Here is a 21,671-nt window from a genome sequence, read left to right as displayed (position 1 = left end):
ATCTCAGACCTAAAGACATATACAGACTGAAAATGAAGGGATAGAAAAACATTTACCATGCACATGTAAATAAAAAAAGGCCAGGGCAGCAACACTTTAATCAGACAAAATAATCTTTAAAACAAAGACTGTAACAAGAGACAAAGAAAGGCATTACATAATGATAAAGGGATAAATCCAGTGAGAGAATATAACAGTTGTAAATATTTACATATCCAATATTGAAGCACCTAAGTACATAAAGCATATATTAATGGACATAAAGATAGTAGTACAATAATACTATGGGACTTTAACAACCCATTTAAATCAATGGATAGATCATCCAGACAGAAAATCAATAAGGAAATGGTGTCTTTGAATGACACATTACACCAGATGAACATAACAGATACATACAAAACATTTCATCCAAACAAGAGAATATATATATTCTTTTCAAGCGTTCATGGAATATTCTTGGGAACAGATTGCATATTAGGCCAGAAAGCAAGTCTTAGTAAATTTAAGAAGGTTGAAATCATACTAGGTGTCTTTCCTGACCACAACAATATAAAACTAGATATGATTCACAAGAAAAAAACTGGGAAATAAACCCCCAAAACATGTGGAGACTAGACAGTATAATATAAAACAACCAGTGAGTCAACAAAGAAATCAAAGGGGAAATCAATTATATAGAGACACAAGAAAATGAAAACATAACGGTTCCAAACCTTTAAGACAAGCAGTTCTAAGAGTGAAATATAAAGTGGTAGAGGTCTACCTGGAGAAACAAGAAAAAGCTCAAATAAATTGTCTAATCTTAATCCCAAAGTAACTAGAAAAAGAACAAACAAAGCCCAAGATGAGTAGAAAGAAGGAAAAAATAAAGTTCAGAGCAGAAATAAATGTTATAGAGACTAAAACAAAAACAAAAAACAATAGAACAGATCAATGAATGCAGGAGCTTGTTCTTTGAAAAGAAACAAAATTGATAAGCCCTCAGCCAGATGCATCAAGAAAAAAAGAGAAAACGCCCAAATAAATACAACCAGAAATGAAGGAGAAGTAATAACTGACTCTAGAAATATAAAAGATGATAAGAGAATAATATGAAAAATTATCTCCCAAAATTGGACACTATAGAAGAAATGGGTGAATTACTAGTAACACACAATCTTCCAAACTGAATCAGGAAGAAGTAGAAAATCTTAACAGACCAGTTACTAGTAACAAAATTGAATCAGTACTTAAAAAACTACCAAAACAGGGGCGCCTGGGTGGCTCAGTGGGTTAAGCCGCTGCCTTCGGCTCAGGTCATGATCTCAGAGTCCTGGGATCGAGCCCCGCATCGGGCTCTCTGCTCAGCAAGGAGCCTGCTTCCTCCTCTCTCTCTGCCTGCCTCTCTGCCTGCTTGTGATCTCTCTGTCAAATAAATAAATAAAATCTTTAAAAAAAAAAAAAACTTTTAAAAAAACTACCAAAACATAAAAGTCAGGGACCAGATGGATTCACAGGTGACTTCTACCCAGCATTTAAAAAAGAGTTAATACTTATTCTTCCCAAACTTTTCCAAAAAAAAATAGAAGAGGAAGGAAAGCTTCTAAATTCATTCCACAAGGCCAGTATTACGATGATAACAAACCAGACAAATATGCACACACAGAAAGGAAGGGAGGAAGGAGGAAGAAAGGAAGGAAGGAGAGAGGGAGACAGAAAGAAAGATAGTTATAGGTCAAAATTCTGAATGAACATAATTGCAAAAAATCCTCAGTAAAATACTAGCAAACCACATCCAACAATACATTAAAAAGATCATTCACTGCTATCAAGTGGGATTTATTATGGGGATGCAAGGATGGAAGTATTTGCAAATCAATTAACATGATATACCACATCATATGATTATCTCAGTACATGCAGAAAAATCATTTAACAAAATTTTACATCTATTCATGTTAAAAAAACTTCCCACAAAGTGGTTTTAGAGGGAACACACTTCAACATAATAAGGCCATCTATGAAAAAAAGCCACAGTTGATATCATACTTAATGGTGAAAAACTGACAACTTTTCCTAGATCAGGAACAAGATAAGGATGTCCTTTCGTTCTACTTTTCTGCTACTACAGCATAGTGTTAGACATCCTAGCTAAAGCAATCAAACAAGAAAAAGAGTTAAACTGTCATTTGCAGATGACATGATACTATAGATAGAAGACCCTAAAGACTTTACCAAAAAACTATTAGAACTAATAAATAAACTCAATAAAGTTTAAGGATACAAAATTAATACCCAGAAATTGGTAACAGTTCTATACACTGATAGTGAAGTAGCTGAAAGAGAAATTAAGAAAACAACTCCATTTATAATTGCCCAAAAAAGAATAAAATACCTAGGAATAAACTTAAGCAAGGAGGTGAAAGACATGTACTCTGAAGATTATGGAACATTGATGAAAAACACTGAAGAGAACACAAACAAATGGGAAGATATTCCATGCTCATGGATTAGAAGAATTAATATTTTTTAAATGTCCATACTTCCAAAAACAATCTAAAGAGTTAATGCAATCCCTATCAAAATACCAATAGCATTTTTCACAGAACTAGAACAAATAATCCTAAAATTTGTGTGGAACTACAAAAGACCCCAAATGGCCAAGGCAATATTGAGAAAGAACGAAACTAGAGGTGTTGTACTTCCAGTGTTCAAGATATACTACAAAACTGTAGTCAAAACAGCATGGTTCTGGCACAAAAACAGACACATAGATCAATGGAACAAAACAGAGAGCCTAGAAATAAAACCATGCTTATATGGGCAGTTAATCTGTGACAGAGGAGACAAGAATATACAATGAAGAAAATGCTTCTTCAATATATGCTGCTGGGAAAACTGGACAGCTATGTGCAAAAGAATGAAAATGGGCAACTTTCTTACATCATACACAAAATAAACTCAAAATGGATTAAAAACCTACATATGAGACCTGAAACCATAAAAATCCTAGGAGAGAATACAGGCAGTACTTTCTTTTATATCAGCCATAGCACTATTTTTCTAGATATGTCTCCTGAGGCATGGGAAACAAAAGGAAAAATAAACTATTGGGACCACATTAAAAAGCTTTTGTACAATGAAGGGAACCATCAATCAAACAAAAAGGCAACCTAATGAATGGGAGAAGCTATTTGCAGATGATATATCTAATAAGGGGTTAATATCCAAAATATATAAAGAACTTCTACTATTCAACACCAAAAAACCAAACAATCCAATTTAAAAAAATGGGCATGGTGGGGCACCTGGGTGGCTCAGTGTGTTAAGCCTTTGCCTTTGATTCAGGTCATGATCTCAGAGTCCTGGGATCAAACCCAGCATCAGGCTCTCTGCTCAGTAGGGAGCCTGCTTCCCCCTCTCTACCTGCCTCTCTGCCTACTTGTGATCTCTCTCTCTGTCAAATAAATAAATAAAATCTTTTTTTAAAAAAATGGGCAGGGTACCTGGATAGACGTGTTTCCAAAGACATACAGATGACCAACAGACAAATGAAAAGATGCTACACATCACTAATCATCAGGAAAATACAAGTCAAAACCACATATCTGGCAGAATGGCTAAAATAAAAAGACAAGAAAAAACAATTGTTGGTGAGGATGTGGAGAAAAAGCAATGCTTCTAAATACGAATCAAAACCACAATGAGATAACACCTCATACCAGAAAGAATGGCTAAAATTAGCAATTCAGGAAACAACAGATGTTGGTGAGGATGCAGAGAGAGGGGAACCCTCAAGATACAAACAGTGATTCAAAGGGGCACATACATCCCGATGTTTATAGCAGCAAGGTCTACAAAGCCAAACTGTTGAAAGAGCCCAGATGTCCATTGACAAATGAATGAATAAAGAAAGGTCACACACACACACACACACACACACACACACACACACACAGAGGAATATTACTCGGCCATCAAAAAGAATGAAATCTTGCTATTTACAGTGACATGGATGAAACTAGAGGGTATTATGCTAATCAAAACAGTCAGAGAAAGATAAATACCATATGTTTTCACTCATATGTGGAATTTAAGAAACAAAACCTACGAACATAGGGGAAGGGAAGGAAAAAGAAAATAAGAGGAAAACAGAGGGAGAGGCAAATCGTAAGAGAATTTTAACTAAAGGAAACAAACTGAGAGTTGCTGGAGGGTAGATGGGTGGGAAGATAGGGTAATTGGGTGATGGGCAATAAGGAGGGGACTTGAAGTAATGAGTACTGGGTATTGTATGTAAATGATGAATCACTAAATTCTACCTTTGAAACTAAGATTACAGTATGTATTATATTGAATTGAAAAACAAATTTTTTAAAAAATATCTTATTTGAGAGAGAGAGAGCACATGAGGACAGGCATGGGGAAGGGAGAGAGGGAGAAGCAGGCTATCCACTGAGTAGGGAACCCAACTTGGGACTCAATCCCAGGACCCCAGGATCATGACTGAAGCTGAAGTCAGATGTCTAATGGGTGCCCATTAAATACAAAATTATTTTTAAAAAAAGAACTCTTATCCACTTTTGGTGGGAATGTGAGTTGGTACATCTACTGTGGAAAACAGTGTGGATTTTCCTCAAAAAACAGAAGTAGCATATGATCCAATATTTCCACTAGTGGGTATTTACTCAAAGAAAACAAAACCACTAATCTGAAAAGATTACATGCTCCCCTATGTTTTGCAGCATTATTTGCAATAACCAAGATATGGAAGCAATCCAAGTATACATAGATGGACAAATGGATAAGAAAGATATGGTGTGTGTGTGTACACACACATACATGAATATTATGCAGCCATAAAAAAGTTTGAGCTCTTGCCTTTGCAACAACATGAATGGACCTAGCAGGTATTATGTTAAGCAAAAATAAGTGAGACTGAGAAAGACAAATACCATATGATTTCACATGTGTGGAATCTAAAAAACAAATCAAATTGAGAAACAAAAAAACAGGGGCACCTGGCTGGCTCATTTGGAAGAACATGCGACTCTTGATCTCAGAGTTGTGAGTTCAAGCACCATGTTGGATATAGAGATTACTTAAATAAGTAAAAGTTAAAAGAATTAAAAAAAACAAACAAACAAAACAGAATCAGATATATAAACACAGACAACAAACTAATGGTTCCCAGAGGGAAAAGGAATGGGGTATAGGCAAAATGGGAGTAGGAAAGGAAGAGGAGTAGGAAACACAGGCTTTTAGTTATGGAATGAATAAGTCAAGAGTATTGTAATAGCATCCTGTGGTGACAAACGGTAGCTACACTTGTGGTGAGCATAATATAATGTACAGAGAAGTTAAATCCCTATGTTGTACACATAAAACTAATGTAATGTGTGTTACCTATACTCAAGAAAAAATTTTAAAGAATATTAGCCTTTTGTCTTTGGTATATATTATGAATATTTTCCCCAGTTTGTCAGTTGTCTTTTTGTGTATGTTATTTTTTGTCATGCAAAAAAATGTTTATTTATATTGGATTTACTTCTCTTCCCAGGCCAGAGCTAATGTAGCAGCTTACTAATATCATTAAGATCCTATAGTCATTATATCTTTCTACCACCAAGTGTGTTGGATTGTTTCCCCATAATTGTAGAATGGTTGCTAAGCCTCTGGGTATCACAGCAGTTCCAGGGAAAAAGAATGAGAAAAGGCTGTACTAGCCATATACATCTCTTTTTATCAGAAGACTCAAAGCTTTCCAAGAAATTGCCCAGAAGACTTCTTTTAGATCTATTGGCCAGGACTGAGTCATATGCCTATTGACTACTTGGGAGACTTCTTTGATAAAGTTTATGAAACAAAACAAAACAAAACAAAAAGCAAGTTTTTCGTTCTCTTATTCTCTATATTGGTATAAAGCAAGGAGAAATGGAAAAGAATGGAGAGGTGGAATGGAAATGGATGATGTCAGCTCACCTCTCAGAGCCTGCCAAAAAGGGATAGGGGCTCCTGGGTGTCTCAGTGAGTTAGAGCCTCTGCCTTTGGCTCAGGGTCCTGGGATCAAGCCCTGAATTGGGCTCTCTGCTCAGCGGGGAGCCTGCTTCCCCCTCTGTCTCTCTGCCTACTTGTGATCTCTATCTGTCAAATATATAAATAAAATCTTTTTTAAAAAGCAGGGATAAATAATATCAAAGAATTAAGCATTGATTATATGGTCCCTTAAAGGAGAGTTGATAGCTGTCTGGATGGCAGTATTGCAAACGGTTCAAAAACCTTGTCTTCTATGTTATGCTTAGTTTGGCAACTCCTTTGCTGATATAAAGTGCACAAAGAAGCAGCCTATCTCTTTAGTGAGTGTTTCAGTTAGGTTCTTTGTCCACTGCAGGTGACCAAAAAAATAAGTAAGTAAGAAAAAGAAAAGAAAATCCCACCTCAAATAATTTATCATGTTAAAAAAGGAAGTTATTACCACATACACCTGAAAAATCTAGCAGTAAATTATATGCAAATACAACTTGATCCAGAATTTCAAATGACAGCAATAGGAACCAATTCCTTTCCATCTCTAAGCTCATCGTCCCTCTGTGCCAGTTAAACTCTCAGCTAAGCTTCCCCCTTCATATAGCAACTCTTTTTAGGTCCAGGCTTATATACTCACAGCCTCGAATCCAGTGAACAAAGTGCTTCTCTTTACCAATGATTTGAATAAAAGTCCTGATGTTACACATTGGCTAAAATTATTTCATATGCCTATCCTTGAACAGTCAATTTGCGCAGGAAGATGCAGGGCTCCTGTTATATTAAGTCACAGGCCTTGTCTAGCTCATCAAAGGAAAAGCAAGAGACTATTATCAGCAAAAGCAGAGAGTAGTGCACTGTAGTCTTTTATATATTTTAGGAACCTCCATTTCAGGGAAATGCTTCTCAGTGATTATTAGATATCATTCACTTCACTTTTACTTACCTGTAAAATTCTAATTAAATATAAGCAGACTACTGCAGCTGATTAGGGTCATAAGTTCTTCAGAAGACTACTCCCATGATTCTTTATGTTCCTAAGTAATAGCATAGTGGATCTGGACTGTAAAATGTTGACTGTTAGGCATTTTCTTGGCTAATCAGTATAATATGTATATCTATATGCTTGGTACTAGATTAAGAACCATGAGATCTGAGTTTAAGTTCCGGGTATGCAGCTGTTAGTTTTATAACTTGACAAGTTATTTTTTTCATATATGTAGCATAGGAATAGTAAATTGTTACTTTTGCCTCACAGGACTATTATAAGAATCAAGAAAGATCAAAGATTGGAAAGGACTTCAAAAATTATAAGTATCCAAATATAGGCTGATAGATTCCTACATCTCATAAAATTTCCCAGCAATTTTGTTGGGTTTATTTTGGTATTTTGAAAATACTTCTACCTAAGTTAAGTGGCAGACATAAAAACAATATGAAAAAATAAAATTATAAAAATAAACTATACTATCACCATATAGTTTAGAGAGAATATTTCTTTTTACTTAATTTTTGCCTCTGGTCTCTATTTGAATTATATTTCTAATAGATTGATTTTTTCCCCTTTCCTAGGTATGTCTTCAGAAGACTATCAGAAATGCCAGAGAGAAATGTAAGAACTAACATTTTAAAGTTGTGCTTTTGAAAACCCTGTGTTCTAATAGTTACATACATGGAGTGATTATTAGTCCACAAATTCAGGTGTTCATTTATTCATGGTTGGTTGAGGAATCATTATGTGCCAAAAGTATGCTAATTGCTAGAGAAATATTGTAATGAATGAAATTGATTAAAAACAAAATCCTTGCCTTCGTCAAGTCCACATTTTAGTTGGAAGAGGTAGACAATAAATAAGTGAGTAAATTTATACTATTCTATGTGGTAAGGAATCCTACAGAGAAAAAGTAAAATGGGGGTGAGAGAGTATTGGAATGGAGGTTCACTATTTTAAGTAGTGTTGTCAGAGAAGTCGTAACTGAAATTTGAGCAGAAACCTAAAGAAGACAGAGCAAGATGTGTGACTCATAGGAGAGAAGAGTAATAGTTGGAGCACAAACCCACGGCAAGAAGACCTGGGTTCTAGGAGTGGAATGTGGGAAGAGGAGAAAGGATGTGAAAGAAGCAGCAGAGGCCATATCACATAAGACAATGTAAGTGAATATAAGTGGATTGGAAAGCCTTTGGAAGGTTTAGAAGGGTGACATGATATAACTTAGATTTTAGGGGCACCTGGGTGGCTCAGTGGGTTAAAGCCTCTGCCTTCTGCTCAGGTCATGATCCCGGGGTCGTGGGATCAAGCCCTGCATAGCGGGGCTTAGCGGGGAGCCTACTTCCTCCCTCTCTCTGCCTGCCTCTTTGCCTACTTGTGATCTCTGTCAAATAAATAAATAAAAATCTTTAAAAAAAATAACTTAGGTTTTAAAAGAATCACCCTGGCTGTTGTGTTGAGAATAAATTTTGAAGAGACAAGGAATTAGGGAGATTATAGTTAGGAGACTGTAGTCATAATCTAAGCAAGAGATATTGGACTGGATTGGTGAGAGTAAAGGTAGAGAGGTCAGATTTTGCATATATTTTGAAAGCAGAACTAACAGGATAGACTGTTACTTGTTGATGTTCTGAATGGTAGAGTATGAAAATAGTGAAGGCTGACTCCACGGTTTTGGCTTCAGCAACTAGAAGGATGGTGTTGTCATTTATTAAAATGGGAGAGACTAAAGAAAAGCATTGCTGAGCAAAGATCAAGGATTTGGTTTGGGGCTTGTAGACTAAGGGGTAAGTCATATGGAGAGAGACAGTATCTAAATTGAAGGAGGTAATCATAATCTGGATCATAAATGGCCTTAGGGGCTGGGATTTTTATTTTCTCTTGAAAGTGATGGGAGTCTCTGAAAGATTTTCAGTAAATCTATAAAATATAACAAAAATTTTAAACATTTTAATTTTCAAAGTTTGAAGGAACTTGCAAAAAATTCATACAAATTTAAAAAAAAATCCAGGAGACACCATAAAGAAAATGACAAGACAGTCCGTAGGATGGAATAAAATATTTGCAGATTATCTATCTGATAAGGGACTTGTATCTGGAATATATAAAGAATTCTTGAAGTGCCTGGGTGGCTCAGTTAAGCATCTGCCTTTGGCTGGGGTCATGATCTCAGGGTCCTGGGATCGAGCCCCACGTTGGGCTCCCTGATTATCAGGCAGGCTGCTTCTCCCTCTCCTTTCCAGTCGTGCTCTCTCTCTCACTATCTCTGGTTCTCTCTCTCTCTCTCTCAAAGGAACAAGTAAAATCTTTTTTAAAAAATTTAAAAAAGAATTCTTAACAACTCACAATAAAAGAAAAAAATAACTCAACTTAAAAATGAGCAAAGGATCCAAACAGGCATTTCTCCATAGAAGATACATAAATGGTCGAGTTTCATTCTTCTACATATAGCTGTCCAGTTTTCCCAGCACCGTTTATTGAAGAGACTGTCTTTTTTCCACTGTATATTTTTTCCTGCTTTGTCGAAGATTATTTGACCATAGAGTTGAGGGTCCATATCTGGGCTCTCTACTCTGTTCCACTGGTCTATGTGTCTGTTTTTATGCCAGTACCATGCTGTCTTGGTGATCACAGCTTTGTAGTAAAGCTTGAAATCAGGTTTACGTGATGCCGCCAGTTTTACTTTTGTTTTTCAACATTTCCTTAGCAATTCGGGGTCTCTTCTGATTCCATACAAATTTTAGGATTATTTGCTCCAGCTCTTTGAAAAGTACCGGTGGTATTTTGATCAGAATGGCATTAAAAGTATAGATTGCTCTAGGCAGTATAGACATTTTAACAATGTTTATTCTTCCGATCCAAGAGCATGGAATGGTCTTGCATCTTTTTGTGTCTTCTTCAATTTCTTTCATAAGAGTTCTGTAGTTCCTCGAGTACAGATCCTTTACCTCTTTGGTTAGGTTTATTCCCAGGTATCTTATGGTTCTTGGTGCTATAGTAAATGGAATCGACTCTCTAATTTCCCTCTCTGTATTTTCATTGTTAGTGTATAAGAAAGCCACTGATTTCTGTACATTAGCTTTGTATCCTGCCACGTTACTAAATTGCTGTATGAGTTCTAGTAGTTTGGGGGTGGAGTCTTTTGGGTTTTCCATATAAATTATCATGTCATCTGTGAAGAGAGAGAGTTTGACTTCTTCATTGCAAATTTGGATACCTTTTATTTCTCTTTGAAACTCGACCATTCTCTTACACCATACACAAAGATAAACTCGAAATGGATAAAAGACCTCGACGTGAGACAGGAATCCATCAGAATTCTAGAGGAGAACATAGGCAGTAACCTCTTCAATATCAGCCACAGCAACTTCTTTCAAGATATGTCCCCAGGGACGCCTGGGTGGCTCAGTTGGTTAAGCGGCTGCCTTCGGCTCAGGTCATGATCCCAGTGTCCTGGGATCGAGTCCCACATCGGGCTCCTTGCTCGGCAGGGAACCTGCTTCTCCCTCTGCCTCTGCCTGCCTCTCTGTCTGCCTGTACTCACTCGCTCTCTCTCTCCCTCTGTCCCTGACAAATAAATAAATAAAATCTTAAAAAAAAAAAAAAGATATGTCCCCAAAGGCAAAGGAAACAAAAGCGAAAATGAACTTTTGGGACTTCATCAAGATCAAACGCTTCTGCACAGCAAAGGAAACAGTCAACAAAACAAAGAGGCAACCCACGGAATGGGAGAAGATATCTGCAAATGACAGTACAGACAAAAGGTTGATATCCAGGATCTATAAAGAACTTCTCAAACTCAACACACACAAAACAGACAATCATATCAAAAAATGGGCAGAAGATATGAACAGACACTTCTCCAATGAAGACATACAAATGGCTATCAGACACATGAAAAAATGTTCATCATCACTAGCCATCAGGGAAATTCAAATTAAAACCACATTGAGATACCACCTTACACCAGTTAGAATGGCCAAAATTAGCAAGACAGGAAACAACATGTGTTGGAGAAGATGTGGAGAAAGGGGAACCCTCGTACACTGTTGGTGGGAATGCAAGTTGGTGCAGCCACTTTGGAGAACAGTGTGGAGATTCCTTAAGAAATTAAAAATAGAGCTTCCCTGTGACCCTGCAATTGCACTACTGGGTATTTACCCCAAATATACAGATGTAGTGAAAAGAAGGGCCACCTGTACCCCAATGTTTATAGCAGCAATGGCCACTGTCGCCAAACTGTGGAAAGAACCAAGATGCCATTCAACGGACGAATGGATAAGGAAGATGTGGTCCATATACACTATGGAGTATTATGCCTCCGTCAGAAAGGATGAATACCCAACTTTTGTATCAACGTGGATGGGACTGGAAGAGATTATGCTGAGTGGAATAAGTCAAGCAGAGAGAGTCAATTATCATATGGTTTCACTTATTTGTGGAGCATAACAAATAACATGGAGGACATAGGGAGATGGAGAAGAGAAGCGAGTTGAGGGAAATTGGAAGGGGAGGTGAACCATGAGAGACTATGGACTCTGTAAGACAACCTGAGGGTTTTGAAGGGGCGGTGGTGGGAGGTTGGGGGAGCCAGGTGGTGGGTATTAAGGAGGGCACATATTGCATGGAGCACTGGGTGTGGTGCAAAAAACAATGAATTCTGTTACGCTGAAAAGAAATTTTAAAAAAAGAAGAAGATACATAAATGGCAAAAAAATACATGAAAAGATGCTCAGCATCATTATCCATTAGGGAAATGCGGGTCAACTTGAATGAGAATCACTTCATACTCACTAAGGATGGCTATAATTAAAAATACTGATAATAACTATTATATTGTATATGGAAAAATTGGTACTCTCATACATTGCTGGTGGGAATTTAAAATGGTGAAGGTGCTTTGGGAAAATAGTTTGGTAGTCCCTCAAAATGTTACATGTGACCCAGCAATCCTCTCCTAAGTATGCATACATGAGAAAAGTGGAAACACGTGTCCACACAAAAACTTGTCATGAATGTTCACAAAAACTTTATTCATAATAGCCAAAAAAGTAGAAACAGTCCAAATGTCTATCTGCTAATGAATGTAGAAATAAAATATGGTATAGACATATGGAATATTATTCAATAATAAAAAATGAAATTCTGATATATACTACAATGTGGATGAACCCCAGACATACTCTAAGTGAAAGAAGCCAGTCATATAAGACCACATACTTTATGGTTGCATTCATATGAGGTATCCAGAATAGACAAATCTGTATAGACAGAAAGATTAGTGATTGCTTAAGTCTAGGGTGTTTGGGAAGAAATAGGGACTGACTGCTTCATGGGTATAGGGTTTCTTTTTGGGGTGATGAAAATGTTCTAAAATTAAATGTATGACAGTTGCACAACTCTCTAAATATATTAAAAGCCGAATATACACTTTATATGGGTGAATTGTGTGATATGTGAATTGCATCAATAAAACTTTTAAAAAAGCTAAGACTTAGGAAACCAAGGAAATATCATTTTTAATAGAAAATACAGGTAGTAAAGATAATAGACAAAAATAAATAAGCTATGAGAGTTAACAGTCAGATGATTTAATTGAACCACATTTTGGCTCTCAGCTTTTTGAGATACAAGGAAAAGTCCTACAGCTATTTGATAGATTTTGTGTCTTTCAAATAATGTTACAACTCTTACTATCTTATAAATTGATTTTGTAAATTAGAATTAAATAGTAGATGGTACAATGTTATCTTCCTTGGTGGGTCTTTATGATTTAGGTATTCTGTGCTGATGAGTTTATGGGGGTGAGGATTGCTATACTTTTATAGGGCAGATCTCTGTAGAACTTTTACATTACTCAATCAGAATTCTTGCCTGTTATCCCACCTGTTCACAGACATACGCATGATAATATTTCTGTCTTAGAATAATCACTTTTGCAACAAAGAAGAAGGATTAGAAAGAGTGATTAGATTGAAGGAATGTCTTTTGTAGCATTTCAAGTGAGGGTAATTAGGACCTGAACTTTATCAGCAAGGACAGCAAAAAGGGAAAACTTCAGAACAATTCAGAAGGGATAATCAGTAATTTTTAATGTTTGGTTGGTTAAGGGAGGAAGGTGGAGGTACGACATGGTTTCTAGCCCTCTGACTTAGGAAACTGGGTAAATGATGACTAATTCATTGGATGAAGGAACACAAACAGAAAAGCAAGAGTGAGTTGCGTGACAGATAATTTTAGTTTGGAAAATACTGAAGTTCCTAGAACACTTTGAGGTGGTTTTATCAGGCAAGTAGTTATATATTCCAGCCTAGTTAGCAAGGGAATGATTCTGGGCTGAAGGGATCGTTGTCACCCTAGGAAATTGTGTGGAGTGAGAAAAGAATAGCGTTCGTGCGAAAGCCTCCTTACAAATATGCTTGTATCTAAGTGGTAAAAAATTTCTGAAGAAAAGGGAATATTTTACAGGCATACCTCATTTTATTTGTACTTCTTCTTATTGTGCTTCACAGATTTTACATTTTTTACAAATTGAAGGTGAGCAACAATGAAAATTCTGAAGACAAATTACTAACATCACCAGAGAGAAATGATGATATATAATTTTAAATCCTTTCTACAATTTACAGTGCAATATATTTTTAGGAAGAAAGGAGAGTTTGGATAGTAATAGTAATTATACCACTTTTGACTATTAGTTATTTTTGGCATTCTCTTTAATTAAGTACACATTCACAAAGTTAAAATCCTACAACTTTGACATAATACCTAATAAAGAAAGGGAGTTGTTTATATTGATGAAAGATATGTATATACCCAGTTCAATGAGTGTTGCCTATATATTGCATGGAGCAAATGTAATACAATGCTTGATTATGTGTATCTGATCTTATTTTCTGTCCCCCTTAAATGTTGCCCTATCTTTAAAAAATAAAATGTACCACATGGTTATGTAGAGAAAATAGAGCTTTCATCTCTCTTCTCTTCTCTTCCCTTCCCTTCTCTCTTTCCTTTCCTTTCCTTTGCTTCCTCCCTTCCTCCTTGCCTCCCTTCCTTCCTTCCTTAAGTTTGTATGTATGTATCTATTTATTTGCTTCTCCATTTTTAAAGGTTTATTTATTTAAGAGAGAGAGAGTTCAAGCTAGGAGATGAGTAGGGGGAAAGGAGATAAGCAGACTGCCCACTGAGCAGGGAACCTGATGTATGGGCTCAATCCCAGGACCTTGAGATCATGACCCGAACCAAGACCTGACCTGAATCAAGAGTAGGACACTTAATGGACTGAGCCACCCAGACACTCTTAAAATTTTTATTTAAATTCCAGTTAGTGAACTTGAAGTAGAATATTAGTTTCATATGTAGTTTATTTATTTTTAAAATTAATTGACTTCAACTTCTCATAGGCTCTCCTTTCCCTTCTCTCCTTTTTAGCTTGGAAATGATGAGTTAAACTTATTAGTGCCATCCACTTACTTACAGTTAAAAGTCTCTTTTGGGTGAATGCTGAACCTTACAGATTTTTTTTTCCTTATTACATATTCCTGAGTATGGCATATAGGTAGATTATCATACCTCTTGATTTGCCTGGGACTGTCCTAGTATGTGTCTACTGTTCTGACATAAATTTTAGTAGAACTCCCTTTTACTCTCGGAAAGGTGCCAGTTTGAATAAATGGTCACCCTAAATATAGGCTCCTTATAGGTACAGGAACAAGCCAGAGCTGGGGGAGGGGTAAAGTTGGGGTTTTGAGGTTGTTTGGGATCTACGTGTTGTCTCTGGACTTATATTAATTTATGGTAGAGGTTTTAAGACTGGTTCTGTACCTGGACTAGACTCTGCTGATAAAATTTTTGGTGAACTTACATCCTTATTTAGGGCCTGAGATCCTCCATTGCTGATTTCTTTCTCACCTTACCTTTTGTTGCTACCCAAAACTCCTTGGATGTCTTTGAAGTCCTCCAACTATATTTTGACTTGATTGCCTTTCTGCAACCTTTGTGGTAGAGTAGTGGTAGTGGCCCAAATCAAGTATTTTGGTTCTAATTTGAGCACCTTCTGCACTGCCCTTGGTATTTGGAACCTTGAGAACTCATTCACAATCTACAGGAATTAAGGGACTCTCAAGGAGGGCTAACTGAGGTCTCCTGAACACTAAATAGTCCAAACTCTTATTTCAATGTTGAATTTCTGCCCTTTGTGGATATCTCCACCTAGAGTGAATTTGGCACATGCCCCCTCTGCTTTTGGCTTTCTCTTCACCTCTTCTAATGTCATCTAATGTCATCTTTTTACCTAGTACTCCCACTTCCAGATTTAGGGCTTGATGGAGAGAAGTCAGTTCCCACTGTCAAACTGCTTATTTCCCAAGACGCTGTCCCCTTTTTCTTAGCAGTAGTCCTCTAGGTAGAAGGCATGGAGCAGGAATGTATCTTTGGTCACATCCTGAATTTTTTCTACACTCTGTAGCAAATAGTAAAACTCTGTGGTTTTCACCTACATATGTTAAGAGGAACTTGAGGAACGTATCAGGATATTAAATGTGGCTTTCAAATAGTCTTAGTACTTGAACAGGGACCTCAATAGATGAAAAAAAAAATTGACAGGTACCCCCATTCCCATTTTTATTACCCCAAAATGACTGTTTTATTATATAAGAGAATACCATAAAAACAATGAGATACACCTAAAAGATCATTCAGGTGCAAGAAAGCACTATTTTTGACAGGATTTATTTAAAAAGAAAATAGGATAGAATAAAATTGGGTTTTTTCTTCATTTTTTAAAATTAACATAATGTATTATTGGTTTCAGGGGTACAGGCTTGTGATTCATCACTCTTATATAATACCCAGTGCTTATTACAACACATACCCTCCCTAATGTCCATACCCAGAGTTACATAATCCCTACACTCCTCTCCCCTCTAACAACCCTCAGTTATTTTCCTTTGATTAGGAGTCTCTTATGGTTTGTCTCCCTCTCTGGTTTCATCTTGTTTCATTTTTTCCTCTCTTCCCCTATGATCCTCTGCCTCGTTTCTTAAATTCCACATATCAGTGAGATCATAGGATAATTATCTTTCTCTGATTGAATTATTTCACTTGGCATAATACCCTCTGGTTCCATCCACATTGTTGCAAATGGCAAGATTTCATTTTCTGATGGCTGCGTAATACTCTGTTGTGTGTGTATATGTATATATACCACAACTTTATCCATTCATCTGTCAATGGACATCTGGGATTTTTTCATAGTTTGGCTATTGTGGACATTGCTGCTATGAACATTGGGGTGCAGGCACCCCTTCAGATCATTACATTTGCATCTTTGGGGTAAATACCCAGTAGTGCAATTGCTGGGCTGTAGGGTAGTTCTGTTTTCAACTTTCAACTCCATACTCCAGAGAAGCTGCACCAGCTCGCATTCCCACTTGGGTTCCACTTTCTCCACATCCTCACCAACATCTGTCATTTCCTAACTTGTTAATTTTAGCCATTCTGACTGGTATGAGGTGGTATCTCATTGTGGTTTTGATTTATGTTTCCCTGATACTAAGGGATGTGGTGGAATTGTTCATGTGTCTGTTGGCCATTTGATGTCTTCTTTGCAGAAATGTCTATCCATGTCCTCTGTCCATTTCTCAATTGGATTATTTGTTCTTTGGGTGTTGAGTTTGATAAGTTCTTTAGAGATTTTGGATACTAGCCCTTTATCTGATATGTCATTTGCAAATATCTTCTCCCATTCTGTCAGTTGTCTTTTGGTTCTATCAACTATTTCCTTTGCTGTGCAAAAGCTTTTTTTCTTGATGAAGCCCCAGTAGTTCATTTTTGCCTTTGTTTCCATTTCCTAAAAATTTTTTTTTTGCTTACTGAATTCAATTGTTCAATAAGCCAACAATAGGAATTTAGAAAATTATCTTCTCGTATTTGGTTTTCAACTCCATTGTCTTGCCAGGAACTCAGAAATCCCATTTTGGTGGCCAAAGGCTGAGCTTTGATCCTTTGGTATTCCTCTTGTAATTCTTTCATGCCCATTTCAATTGAATTGGGAGTGGTATAATTTGTAAAAGACAAAAGGATAGGGGTGCCTGGGTGGCTAAGTCAGGTAAGCAGTTAAAGTTAGGTCATGATCCCAGTGTCCTGGGACTGAGCCATGCATTGGGCTCCCTGCTCAGTGGGGAGTCTGCTTCTCCCTCTCCCTTTTCCTCTGCCCCTACCCCCACTCATGCTCACGTTCTCTCAGATAAATAAATAAATAAATAAAATCTTAAATAAAAAGAGAGAAAAAAGGATAGTAATTTTTAAAAAGTATTATATTTAATGTTACTTGAGATTGTTATCACAAGAATCCTGGGAAACAAGATTGCCTTTTTTTTTTTTTTTTTTTAAATAAATGAGGGAAACAAGAGTCAAGACAAGTTAAGTAAATTTCCAAGACCACTCAAGTGTAGTAGGACTGGGCTTTAACCCTAGGTCTGTCTGTTTCTGAACACTATACCTTTTCCTTTATTTGTATTGTCTCACACTGAAAAATGTATAAATATATTGCTTTTTATTATTAAACTACTTTTTCATATAGATACAGGAACATTTTTAACCAGTTATATTTTTTCTACAGGACATTTGATATAAATATAAATGTTATTATTTTAAGTATTATTTGAGGATTCTCAAAAGTTACTGAAAGATTAAGAGAATAACCATTAATTTGTTCTTATTATAGAGTGATGACATTAGCAGACCAAAATATTACTTCAAAACCAAAGAATACTTCACATTCAGAATCAGGTAATAAATACTAAAACTAATCATCTTCATAATTCTGTATTTCTTTATTTTTGTGACAGTACAGCATAGTTTGATAAAATTGGTAGCCCAGGAAACTGAGTGATTTTTAGCTTGGTTGTATTTTAAGAAATAAAGATATGTGAAATTAGAATGCGGGTCTTAACTATCCCTGTAACACCCTTCATTAAGTCATTTCATAAACATTTTCTGAGTATGTACTCTGTATTAGGTGTTGCTATATTTATAGCAGTGAGGAGTGATATAAAGTCCTTGCCTCCTGAGTTTCAGTCATGGGAAAGGAACATAATCGATAAACAGATATATTGGAATTATGTGTGATGATTGAAAATAAAAATCAACATAGTACCTTGCATAATAGATACTAAATAATTTAGTTTATTATTAGGATAAACTTAACTAAACATTTCCAACCTTTTTAATTCATGCTGTCTATCAGATTGCTATTTTCATTTCCTGAATCAAGTTTTATAGCATCTGTTTTTGGGTAAACTTGAAGAATTGCTGATTTGGCTCTTAATAGGTATGTTTATATAAAGAAAAAAAGTGTTTTTTACATAATTGTCACTTTAAGAAATTCTCTTCATCAGTATTTTCTTTCTTTTTTTTTAAAGATTTTTTTTTTATTTTTATTTATTTGACAGAGATCACAAGTAGGCAGAGAGGCAGGCAGAGAGAGAAGGGGGAAGCAGGCTCCCTGTTGAGCAGAGAGCCTGATGTGGGGCTTGATACCAGGACCCTGGGATCACGACTGGAGCCAAAGGCAGAGGCTTTAACCCACTGAGCCCCCCAGGCACACCAACTTAATCAGTATTTTCTACATGCCAGGTTTTATGTTAGGAATTCTGAGTATAAAAATGATTAAAATAGTTGCTGTTCTTTTTTTTAAAGATTTTATTTATTTATTTGACAGAGAGGGAGAGAGAGAGCACAAACAGGCAGAGCAACAGGCAGAAGGAGAGGGAGAGGCAGGTTCTCCACCAAGCAAGGAGGCTAATATGGGGCTCCATCCCAGGACCCTGAGACTATGACCTGAACTGAAGGCAGACGCTTAACTAACTGAGCCACCCAGGTGCCCCAATAGTGACTGTTCTGAAGGAAATTAATCAAGTGATACAAACTAAACTTGTAAAAACACATCTTTTAAAGGAGTAGCCATCTATTACCCTAGAGGGTGAACATTAGAAGGGGGATTTATTTTATAGACCTAAGAGGGAATTTGTGAACAAGAGAAGAGAGATTATGAAAGGGAAAGTGGTAAGCATACCAAAACAATCATGATTTTATTTAGGTCTTGCCCAATAAAATATTTTCCTTTGGCAGTAGAAAATGTTTTTTATAAGGCCTAGTAGTAAGGGAAAATAGTGATTCTGAAATTATGTGTGCTTTTGTATTCTTTTATGTGATTGATTGACTTGAAATTTAAAATTAAGTCGTATCTTGCTCAAGAGGTATTTTTTTACTTCCTTAATTCAACAAACCTATCTTTGTTCCAATTGTATGTCAGGTTCTTTACTAAATGTTAGAAAATAGTCTAATCATAGAGACAAATAAACAATAAATTATTTCTCAGGTAATTCCTGCTTCTTTGCAATCTTATCTACCACTATTAATGATTAAATGTGGGAGTTCCTCCCCATATTGAACATATTTCATCAGCTCTTTTCCTGTCAGCCAGCTTGTCAACTTTGTATTAGCTGATGGTTCCAGTTGATAAAAGGAATAAATCCTACAAACTATTTCCTTGGTTCAGATGTCACACATCATATTAAACCATGCAAAATTGGAATAACTCGACTTTTTTCTAGAAAATAAAAAAATGAGCATTTGCTTCTGGATAACTAAATATTAAATGAGAGAGTTTTTCGGGTTTCTTAAGAATTGTCTGAACTGAGTTATGTTCTGTGATATTAATCAGTTTTGAAGGCACATGGTGCTCTGCTTTAGATTTATTCCATATGCTGTTTGATATTGGATTTATGTAACTGTTTTACTGCACAGTATTGAATTGTTGTCCTTTGCACAGTTAGCAGTAAATAAAAATTAGCATTTAAAATTGCAAAAAAGGGGCGCCTGGGTGGCTCAGTGGGTTAAAGCCTCTGCCTTCGGCTCAGGTCATGATCTCAGGGTCCTGGGATCGAGCCCCGCATCGGGCTCTCTGCTCAGCAGGGGGCCTGCTTCCTCCTCTCTCTCTCTGTCTGCCTCTGCCTACTTGTGATCTCTGTCTGTCAAGTAAATAAATAAATAAATAAAAAATTATAAAATTGCAAAAAAAAAATTAAAAAAAATAAATGTGGGAGTTCCTCAAGGTTAGTTCATAGATTTTAATCTTTTTAAAATTAACCCTTGATATGTATAGGCGTCCTATAAAAAGAAGGGCTTCTGAGTTTTCTCATTAAAGACTCTCCTCTGAGGCTAAGACCTTTATATGCAGGTGCCTTCTAAACATCTCCCCTTGGATGTTTCAGAGATACCTCATCACACTATTCATTAATTCCATTCATTCAACAAATATTTATTAATCACCTACAGTGTGACACAAAGTATTTTAGTTGCTGGGGAATATGACGGAGACCTTGCCCTAACAGAGCTATGTTATAGCAGAGGAAGAAAGACAATAAACAGTTAAATAAATATACAAGAATGTCAGAAATAAGAGTACTGAAGGAAAATAAAGCAGGTAAAAACAGAGTGTGACTAGGGATGCTATTTTAAACACGGTAATAGGATAGGACTCTCTGAGGAGATTACATTTGTACAGAGCTTGAATGAAGTGAGAGAGTGGGTCATATGAAAATCTGTGACAAAGCATGCTAGGCAAAGGAAAAAAAAAAAAAAAAGAGAAAACACCAGGAGATGGAAATGAGCTCTGCATATTTGATGAATAGAAAAGAGGTTAGAATGACTGGAGCAAAATCAGTTTAAAAAAAAAAGAATGACTTCAGTTGTGTTCAGGGAGAAATCAAATGGTATCATGTAGAGTCTCCTATGCCATCATAAGAAGCAGGGATTTTATTGTAAATGTGCCTAGAAACACATTTTAGGGCAAGGGGATGACATGATTAGATATATTTTGAATGATCACTCTGGCTACCATGTGGAGAATTGTCTAAGATGGCAAGTGAAAGCAAAGAGACCCTGTTAAACTATTGTGGTGGTCAGATAGTGGTATATGAGACTAAAGTGGGAACAGTGGTCTGATTCAGAATCTGTCTTAAAGCAGATATGCCAGGATTTTCTGATGTGGTTGGATGTTGCATGAGAGAGGAAAATAGAAGTTAAGGATGAGTCTAAAATTATTGGTTTTAGCAGGTGGATGAATGATGGTATCACTTCTTGAAATGGGAGCACTGGAAGACGGAGCAAGTTGGGAGACTGATTAAGAGAATTTGGTTTCAATATTAAATTTGATCTGTCTATTCATGTACTTAATATTTCATGAAATAACACAGACACAATGTGTATGTATTGTGTAATTCTGTACATATGAAGTTCAATAACAGGCAAGAGTGTTTTATGTAGTAGAAGCAAGAATAGTGATAATCTTTGGAAAGGGAGTCCTGACTGGAAAAAACATATAGGAAACTTCTGGGATGTTGGAAATATTTTATATCTTGATTTGGCCAGTGACTATATAGGTGAATACATATACATTTAAGATTTGTGCCCATTACTGTGTATGTGAAGTGCTTCAGTAAAATATTAAAACATTTGGAGGGTTATTAGCCTTCAGATAGAGATGTCATGAAAGCAGTTTGTGACACAGGAGTCTGGAATTTAGGGCAGAGACAAGCTGTATCTAGATAAGTATCTAGAGTCAAGAATATAGATGAGATTACCTAGGAAGTGGAATAGAAAACAAACATGC

At 36.3% G+C, this 21,671-nt stretch overlaps 1 protein-coding gene across 5 annotated transcripts in view; it reads left to right on the top strand.

Annotated features, from left to right (window-relative positions):
* The window catches only part of MEIKIN (meiotic kinetochore factor), a 90,493-nt gene that overhangs the window by 23,277 nt on the left and 45,545 nt on the right, over positions 1-21,671 (top strand). For all 5 annotated transcript variants that reach the window (XM_047731551.1, XM_047731553.1, XM_047731552.1 and 2 more), the window contains 2 exons: positions 7,579-7,618; positions 17,721-17,785. In XM_047731551.1, the coding sequence (XP_047587507.1) occupies positions 7,579-7,618; positions 17,721-17,785 (105 nt within the window). The remainder of the gene's footprint in view (positions 1-7,578; positions 7,619-17,720; positions 17,786-21,671) is intronic.

This window comes from Lutra lutra, chromosome 5, assembly GCF_902655055.1.
Source record: "Lutra lutra chromosome 5, mLutLut1.2, whole genome shotgun sequence".
NCBI lineage: Eukaryota > Metazoa > Chordata > Mammalia > Carnivora > Mustelidae > Lutra > Lutra lutra.
This window is presented reverse-complemented; position numbering and strand designations above follow the sequence as displayed.